The sequence below is a fragment of the Oncorhynchus mykiss genome, chromosome 13 (genome assembly GCF_057628025.1).
Source record: "Oncorhynchus mykiss isolate SJ-2025 chromosome 13, ASM5762802v1, whole genome shotgun sequence".
Classification (NCBI taxonomy): Eukaryota; Metazoa; Chordata; class Actinopteri; order Salmoniformes; family Salmonidae; genus Oncorhynchus; species Oncorhynchus mykiss.
In genome coordinates, this window is record NC_143034.1 from 71,467,392 (window position 1) to 71,477,102 (window position 9,711).

Below are 9,711 nucleotides of genomic sequence, written 5' to 3' on the forward strand. Positions count from 1 at the left end.
GTCATGCAATACTGCTAAAACCATTCACCCCAGTATCTGTCTATTTGACTCTGACTTGAACTATACAACACATAAAATATGCTCTTTTATAACACCCCCAGTTCTCATGTCTATCGTCATGCAATACTGCTAAAACCATTCACCCCAGTATCTGTCTATTTCACTCTGTTTATATAATTCTTATTCGTGCTTAACTTATTCATTTACCTAATTTAATGTGGGAGATAGCTTAAGCCTACATTAAAGATTGTCCATCGTTATCATTTACACAGGATGGTATAATGGTCATTTTTTCCCCTCCTGAAAATTGAGCAAAAAAAAAAATCAGGGACTGAACCAAATCAAAATGTTTGACCCATTACACCCCTAATATTCACTGTGTCCAGCCCAAAAGGCCAATTGGGTCTGCAGCATGCTACACCGGCCCAAACACACCTCTGTCACCACAAACCTGGAAGGGATGGAGTGTCAGGGACAATGATGTATATATACTGTACAGTAGATGACTGATGGGGGGCGCTGTGTTGAACCACCATGCCTACATCTTGGCACCCCCCCCCATCATTGTATTTTTTTGGAAGAATTTATTAATGTCTACATTTGTTTTTGCTACATTTATTATTTACAGACTCCATAGAAACACCTTGAATAACAGCTTCATACATGGATACTCAGATAGTATTTAACCCCTTATCTCCATATATTCTTGCATACATTGAAAAAAAACTTAAACTAGGCTCGTGAGAGACTCACCTTTCCATAGAAGGGTCATAGTGTGTAGCCCAAACTGTTGGGATGCTACAGACAGAAGTTGGCATATTGGCTGTACTGACTTCAGACCAGTCCTGTGACTGTTGTGGGGGTCATAGAGCAAAAACGGAGAGAACCGTCATGTTCCTGAGAGTCTCATCTTAATAGTTTGTAGGCCAAACCGTATGGACTCTAAAGACATTTTTGTGAGAAGACCAATTTTCGGGATGTCTCATGGTCTGATAAACACCGCCCTAGCTCTGGCACCTTTCATCGCAGATGCGGAAGGGCGATATTGGCAGGCGCAGTGGATTGAAACACATTTCATGAGATATCTTAAATTGACAGATTTTTATGGGGATTATTATGCTAATTTGATTTCCACAGGGTCGTGGGCATAGACTTTAGGGGAGTTTCAAAATATACTTTTTTGGAATTACAAATGTTACGGTCACCACAATAACAGAACAATACTTTAATGCATGTAATTTTGTCCTTGAAACATTTCATTGAAATACTGTAGAATTACATTCATTCCTATGGAGCACTGCTCCTACTGGGGGAATGGCTTCAATGCCTCTCAATGGCCAATACATAGCATCAGCAATCCAGGGTTTATATACCCCTTGATTTTTTCTAAAAATAAATGTGTTACACATCTTGGTTGTGTTGCACATCTGAATTTGGGGGATTTTCTCCCATTTTTCCCTGCAGATTTTCAAGTTAGATGGGGAGCGGCGATGAACAGCAATTTAAGTTTTTTCCAATGAGATTCAAGTCTGGGCTTTGACTGGGCCACTCAGGGACTTTCACATTCTTGTTCTGAAGCCATTCCATCGTTGCTTTGGCTGCAAGTATTCACCCCCAGTCTAACGTCGTTTGCACTCTGAAGCAGGTGCTCATCAAGGATGTATTTGGCTCCATTCAATGTTCTCTCTATCCTTACCAGTCTCTCAATCTCTGCTGCTCAACAGGGTAGGGATGGCGTTAGAGAGTGATGAGCTGTGCCTGGTTCTCTCCAGACATAGTGGTTTGCATTCAGGCCAAAGAGTTCAATTTTTGTCTCATCAGAGCACAGAATATTTTTGCCTTATGCTCGAGTCTTTCATATACCTTTTTGCAAACTCCACACGTGCTGTCATGCGCCTTTTTCTCAGGAGTGGCTTCCGTCTGGCCACTCTCCTATAAACCCCAGATTGGTGAAGTGCTGTAGAGACTGTTGTCCTTCTGGCAGGTTCTCCCATCTCAGCCAAGAAACTCTGTAGTTCTATCAGAGTGGTCATTGAGTTCTTGGTTACCTCCCTGACCAAGGTCCTTCTTGCCCGGTTTCTCAGTTTGATTTGACAGCCAGCTCTAGGCAGAGTCTGGGTAGTTCCATGTTTTTATTTATTTCCCAATGATGTTGACCACTGTGCTCTTGGAAACTTTCAACACTCTAGAAATTATTTTATACCCTTCCCCAGATATGCCTCATCACAATTCCCAGAGATCTACGGACAGTTCCTAGGACCTTATGGTATAATTTCTGCTCTTACATGCACTGTCAACTATGGGACCTTACATAGACAGGTGGATAGTGACATATCAAGGATGATCAAAGGAAGTTGGATGCACCCGAGCTCAATTTGTAGTGCCATAGGAAAGGAGTGTGAATAATTATGTAAATTCAAGTTCTGTATTTGTAATATTTTTTATAAATATGCAAACATTTCTAAAGACTTTCTCATGATGGGGTATTGTGTGTAGATGGGTCAGAGAGAAACAATATATTTAATCATTTTGAATTCAGGCCATAACAACAAAATGTGGAATAAGTCAAGATGTATAAATTATTTCTGAAGGCACTGTACATCATTGGTAGGGAGGACAGTCAGGGAGCATATAAAACTCCAAAGATGACAAATAAACTGAATTGCATCATATACGGAATTGCAGTAGGCTATACAGATTTAAAACATGTTTTCGTTGTTTTTGTTAACATCTTGTTTTTAATAAGATCTTTGGTAAGTAATAGTGCGCAATAGCTGTTTAGCAGACAGAATGAGGATTGAAATGATGCACTTACCTTTAAGTGCCCATACATTGATGGCGATGGGGCAGAAATCTGAAGCGAAGGGGTAATTGTACAGATTGACCTCACAGCCCACCACAGTGTTCATGATGACCATGTGCTCTATAGTCCCATTGCTGTGCACCAGTAAATCCTTGTTGCCGTGCTTCATCGTTGTTTGCACTCTTTAAACATGAGAAGTTAAGAACAGACTGAGGATTGATCTACTAAACTGTCACACCTAAACATTTGGCCACTCCAAAATAAATACTGTATCTCTAATTTCTGTAGATGTTTTACTCACTATTTAGAAGATCATGTTATAAAAGGAATCAAGAATAAATTAAATATAACTTACTGGTAGGTTATTGTATTCTGTTGTAAGTGGACTCACCCATTAGTCACATGGAGTTCAGGAGTCCAGATTTTGCTGACAGGCAGGACCACCACATCATGATGATAGACTGATGTGTCCCATGATAAATCAGGGTCTTCCCAAGACTGCAGTATATAATCATAATGAGTGGTATTACAAAATGGCACATTTACTTGAATGCCTCTGGATGTTTTTTATGTGTACTTACCAACATGACTTGCAGATGACTCTCGAAGCGAAGATCTTTTGTGTCCTATTTAGAAGATAAGGGATAAATGACAACATTCTGTACATTCCCTTGGAAAGAAACGGTGGAGCATGTGTTATATTGTAAGTATGTTGAAGAGAGGGACAGATGGAAGTGTAGGATCGTTGGGGGGGGATTTTGGGGATGGGAGAGGGTCTATTAGAAGTTAGTAGGGCTCTTTTTTTCCACAGAAGTACTACATTTAGGTAGGATGATTTAGAAATGTTGTAAACCGTGATTGACCTCACACTCCAGGACAGTAGGTGGCGGCATGCACCTTTAACGTTGGTTTGCAGACCGCCATTATATCTGAGAAGATGATGATTACCTTGGAAATAATGGACGACGCGGCGGAGTCAAGTCCCTTTGCAGTTTATTTTTCCATGGTAATGTACAGAACTGGGGAGTTTATCCCACAGTTGCCAAAAAAATACTAAAGCACACATTTACTGCTAGACATAAAACATTTAAAAAATGTGAATGTATGAATTATCTTTATGAAATTCATACATTCACATATTTTTGTTGCTAGAGACCCAGTCGTTCGTTCGATTAGTTAGATATTTACGCGTTCTATTTGTTGTGCTCGCTGCCAACGTTTTTGCAGTGGTGGAAAAAGTACTCAATAGTCATACTTGAGTAACTTTCTACTTAGGTATACTTTACTTTTATACTTTTACTCAAGTAAAAGTCAAAGTATTTGGTTTTAAATATATTTAAGTATCAAAAGTAAATGTAATTGCTAAAAATATACTTAAGTATCAAAAGAGAAAGTATAAATAGATTCCTTTATATTAAGCAAAGCAGATTGTCTTGGCACCATTGTCTTGTTTTTAAAATGGATGGACAGCCAGGGATACACTCCAACACTAAGACATAATTTACAAACGAAACATGTGTTTAGTGAGTCTGCCAGATCAGAGGCAGTAGGGATGTGTTCTCTCGATAAGTGAGTGAATTGGACCATTTTCCTGTCCTGCTAAGCATTCAACATATAACGAGTACTTTTGGGTGTCAAGGAAAATGGAGTAAAAAGTTCATTTTATTATTATTTGTATTTTCTGTAGGAATGTAGTGAAGTTTTCAGAAATAGTAAAGTAAAGATATCGCAAAAAAACGACTTTAGTACTTCAAAGTATGTTTACTTTACACCACTGTTTTTGTCCCTTTCTTGCTAGTTAGCCAACAAGCTATGGCTAACACAGTCACGATCTCTGCAGTCAGAATAACAGCAAAGTAGATTTGTTTGTTTAAGATTCTCTATTGACATTCATTTGGATACATCCATAAGTGAGCTCATGTTATTACGAGAAGATTGCATCGCATATCACACACTAGGCTATAAACTGGCTAAATAGTTTGTTGCTAGCAAATCTGGGAACCTAAATCAAAAATACCAGTTGAAAACAGCTGGTCAAACTAGAAAGATGCTAAAACAAATCAATGATAGCTAGCGAAGTTTTTCCCCGTTGTACCTGCGTTTACAATGTATCCAATTTCGGTTTGTGTGGTTGTTGGTTTAGCTTTTTGTAACTTTGTAGCAAGTACGTGTTGTACGCATGTGTTAGGCACATAATGCATCATGATTGCAAGGTGTCCCAATTTATTTTCCAACTGGCACAATATATTTTTCAACTCTCCCGTTAGATGGTTTTAATATCCATTTTAGAATGCCCTTTCAGCCAATTAGAAATGAGTATTCAACAACGCTGTGGTATAATTAATCATCACATAATTATATATCTGTCAATAAGTTATCTCTGAAACTCATCACATTGTACAAAACTCAATTAAAAGGAACAGAAAGTGACTTACGACAGACAGAGTTTCATACACTATTAACGGCACACTGATATTTGAGATGCATGATGGAGACTGTGGCTGACTCAGAGCTTCTTTCGCAATCAGCATGCTGGCCAGACATCGACGTGTTGTACAGGAGGGTGTCGTTGCCCTGGATGAAGTGGCTGTGTTGGATGGTTGGTTTGTACTGGCTGTGTTGGATGTATTGGGTGCTTGGCCTGCATTGGCTGTATTGGATGCATTGCCTGGAGTCATTTCACTAGCTAAAATGGCTGCATTGGATGGAGGGTCTGCTGCAGACACTGTGGAACCAGAGACAGGTATATCATTGCGATGTTCTAGGAACCAATGATGCCTTCCAATATTTTAACAACCACAGTACAATAAATAAAACACTTAATCTAAATTCAATTGGATAAGGTTGTTGCCTTGCTTCATGGTAGCAGAAATACTTTAAGAAATGAGGAGTTAGGAATCTCATTGGTCAATTAATGGATAACGTATAACGCTCCGCTCATTGACAATCGCGTTCACGTTATCATACGCGGTTGTTAAACTATTCGCCCCGAAATCCCTTGTAGAAAGTTAGTTCCCAGGCGCATAACCTGTTTATTTTCTTAAGTAAGTAATGTCACAAATAAAATAAAAACTAGGTAAACAAGATACATATCTCAGAATATATTTCTAATGTTGTGCTTTTCCCGTGTAATTCATGCTAATGTTGGGTTTTTGAGCTAGCGCTCAATTGACTCCCATTCGCTCATTGAAGGAGTGCGCTCCTTGTCCCATATTTACCCAGAATGCACTGTGCGGCAAATTGACAACGCGTGTACACGTTAATACGAATCAAATGGAGTTTCCCATCTCCCCATTTAGAGTATTTCTGATGGCTTCATAGTAGTGACTCAATAAGTCTGAAAAGTGATCTAAACCTGGTACTCTAAATCAGTTATATTGGAGTGATAATGGACTAGAGATAAGAGTACCATGTTTAGATCAAACAACATACTACATTGCCAGCTTTTAGTGCAACATGTTATAGTGCTTCAATACACTTAAAAATTTATTTGAATATTTTTATTCTAATTGTTTTTCATGACTTTAGTAAGATAATCTGGGACGAGGCAATTTTAAACATGTTTTGAATATTTCAGCTTGCGTTAACCATTTTAAATGCTTGTTTCGCAATGTTTACTTAAAATCTGCTAATAGGAACGAGAAAGACGATATTCTTCTAGTGTAATCTGTGCCTGTTTTAAGAAGAGCAAAATGGAGCCCAAGGTCTTACCTGTTAGCAAGAGTAGAGAGAAGAGACAACATTTCAGCATGCTGTGGTCCAGGGGTCTCATCCCTGCACGTCCTCTGTCACAAAGTACATGGTCAGTTAGACATTGGTGTGCAGTCTTAGTAGAAATAACAAGTTTCCTCCAATGAAACGGTTAGAAGAAGGACTGAAAACCTACCTTTAGATGCTTAGTGATCACCACTTGCCTTCTCCTTTCCTCTCAAGCCAAAGCCTCACCTGGGATGACCCTTATAAAGGCTGCTCTGGAACATTTGGTCACGGCAGTCTTCCATGAGAACATACACATCCCCACAAACTGCCTACATTAGAATATTATCCTCGGTATTGTACAGGATGTGCTTGGCTATAATCCCAAAATAATGAGTTTTTAAATTAACCTCCCAGGATTCATTTCACCATCTTGTGTAAACAACAACCCACAACAGACAGGTAATTACTAATTACTGTGACTAGGCAGAAGTGGATATACTGCACCTCCACCTGCCTCTAAACCCTGTAGTTGGCTATATGTTTCACTGGACCTCAATAGGACCGTAGGCTGTTATCATATTGTTGAGCATACAGACTTCATACAGACAATAATACAAAAGGGATTGAGTTGGTTTATTTGAAATGTCATCATGCATGGGCACCAGACAGCATTGTGGTTTCAGTGGTGCTGTCTCCTCTCTGGGTAATGGAGAAAGGTTGCTATCTCCTCACTAGTGGCTCATGAAGCAGCTTGTTTTGACAGCTGGTTGTGGACTAATTGTCTGGACATATGAAACTACCCACAGTTTAAATTTAAATTGTAATTCTGATGTAATAGTGTTTATGTATAGCATCAGAAGGGTTCAAATCAAAATTAAATCAAATTTATTGATATAGACATTCTTACATCTAGCTGATATCTCAACGTGCTGTACAGAAACCCAGCCTAAAACCCCAAACAGCAAGCAATGCAGGTGTAGAAGCACGATGGCTAGGAAAAACTCCCTAGAAAGGCCAGAACTTAGGAAGAAACCTAGAGAGGAATCAGGCTATGAGGGGTGGCCAGTCCTCTTCTGGCTGTGCCGGGTGGAGATTATAACAGAACATGGCCAGTCCTCTTCTGGCTGTGCCAGGTGGAGATTATAACAGAACATGGCCAGTCCTCTTCTGGCTGTGCCAGGTGGAGATTATAACAGAACATGGCCAGTCCTCTTCTGGCTGTCCCAGGTGGAGATTATAACAGAACATGGCCAGTCCTCTTCTGGCTGTGCCAGGTGGAGATTATAACAGAACATGGCCAAGATGTTCAAAGATGTTCAAAATTGGTGTTTCCTTCCTCTGATGAAAGCATCAGGAACAACTGAATCATTTCCAGACTGTTGAGAATAACCAGATGTACTTTGGGGGTCCACATGTACACTGCACCTCTACCATGACCACAGGAGATGGGTCATGGATGATATGGTGTTCTGCGTTTCAGCAGAAATGTTCCATTACTGTGTGTTTGAGAGCCATAGAGAAGAGGATATACCATGCCATCTCTAGTCTGTAAACATGGCAGAATAACTCCCAGTTTCCCAGACACATGTTCTCCACAGTAATAGCTTCATCTGTGTCTGGGAAACCGGCCCATTATGTATTTATCCATACACACCTCAGGAGGAATTTATAATAAGCACAATCCTTTAGAAAAAGACTATTTGTTGAGAAATGCATGCAGATATGTTACATGGGTGTAGTTCTCAACAGAAGTCAGGAGAGTGTTTATGTAATCGTTAACAGGCTTTCACCCTGACCAATGCTGATGTTAGTGGCTGAAGCATTTTCTTTTTATCTATTACATTACTAGCAACAGACACATATTATTCCTGAGTTATGTCGGTCTGGTCCTACCAATAACTGAGGCTTATATAAACAGGCAGACATCCAAACGTGCCACTTTTAAAAGAAGACTTCTTCAGATACACACAGTTTTATTTTATTGTTACAATCATATACTACTTATTCTATAGCTTAATTACATACAGGTAACTACCAAAATCAACTACCAGTAGTGAGGCATGGATAAAATTATGTGGCTGTTCAGTACTGATTTGTTTGTGTGTGGACGTGTTTAACTATACAAGAATAGTAAACCAACCAAAATATGACCAACTGGGGACATTTTGTTGTCTCCACAAGTTCAACTGCTGTTTCTAGGGGGTTTAGGGTAAAGATTAGAATTAGTGTTAGGGTTAGAATTAGGGTTGGGAGCTAGGGTTAGGAGGTTTAGGGCTAAGGGTAGGTTTTCAGGTTAAGGTTAGAGTACGGGTTAGGGAAAATTGGATTTTGAATGAGACTGAATTGTGTGTCCCCACAAGGTTAGTTGTTCAAGACTGTGTGTGCGTGTGCATGCAAAGTTGAAAAAACATGTTGACTCACCCTACTTGTAGAGAAACGCCAATGCCATCCTCCTGTCTTTCATGACTCTGTCATACAGTACACACTTTTAGTTTCAGTTCTCCTAGGCTACCTGGCTAAAATGCTTGCTCGCAACCTAACTTCCTTTCATGGGCAACGATGTGCCGCTAGTAAACATTGGCCTACTACAGTACATTAGCTACATATTGAACTTCCATCCTCTCAGGCCAGGGGCACAATGTATGAATTAATGGTTGTATCAGAATCGCTGGCATAATCATTGGTCAGTAAGGAGAATTAAATAAAACCACATGTCCAAATCCCTATCTCCATCCAAGGCTAATTTAGGAAAGAGACCATTCATTATTTTTAATTTTTTTACTGAGTTTTATGTTATTGGTGTTACCGCCTAGAAAAGAACTGCTCAAAGGCATGGTCCTAATCCTGGGTCAAGTCTAAAAAATGGCAGAATTGAAGTGTATGTACAGAATACCCATGTTGTACAATTTTCCTCCACTAGATGGCAGTAATGTACTACCACCTCTACTGAAAGGTAATAGATCACACTTGTATGGAGCTGTTTGAAAATGTAACGTGAACAGAAAGCCCATTTTCCAGTCGTTTTTGGGTCAAGAGTAAAAAAAAAAAAAAAAAAAGTAAAACACAGTCCTAATTTCAATGTAGTAATTATTGCTCATTTGCCCCTGGTTGTGAAACGGAGCCATATTCTTTGACCTATTAGCAACCTCAGTGCTAAAAGGTTCTTGCTGCTCCCACAGAATATCCGAATGTCAAAAGTGTACACCGCT

General features: G+C 39.5%; 1 protein-coding gene across 3 annotated transcripts in view; it reads right to left on the reverse strand.

The window, feature by feature from the left end:
- The window catches only part of LOC110487426 (5-hydroxytryptamine receptor 3A), a 12,636-nt gene extending 5,898 nt beyond the window's left edge, over nucleotides 1-6,738 (reverse strand). The window contains exons 1-5 of one of the 3 annotated variants that reach the window (XM_021559360.3): nucleotides 6,515-6,738; nucleotides 5,239-5,528; nucleotides 3,385-3,429; nucleotides 3,195-3,301; nucleotides 2,816-2,985 (exon numbers count right to left, since the gene is read on the reverse strand). In XM_021559360.3, the coding sequence (XP_021415035.3) occupies nucleotides 2,816-2,985; nucleotides 3,195-3,301; nucleotides 3,385-3,429; nucleotides 5,239-5,528; nucleotides 6,515-6,575 (673 nt within the window). In that variant the 5' untranslated portion in view covers nucleotides 6,576-6,738. Of the gene's footprint in view, nucleotides 1-2,815; nucleotides 2,986-3,194; nucleotides 3,302-3,384; nucleotides 3,430-4,898; nucleotides 5,045-5,238; nucleotides 5,529-6,514 lie in introns of those variants that run through there. The other 2 variants (XM_090197428.1, XM_090197429.1) reach the window with 2 other exon arrangements.
- Between the last annotated feature and the right edge of the window lie 2,973 nt (nucleotides 6,739-9,711).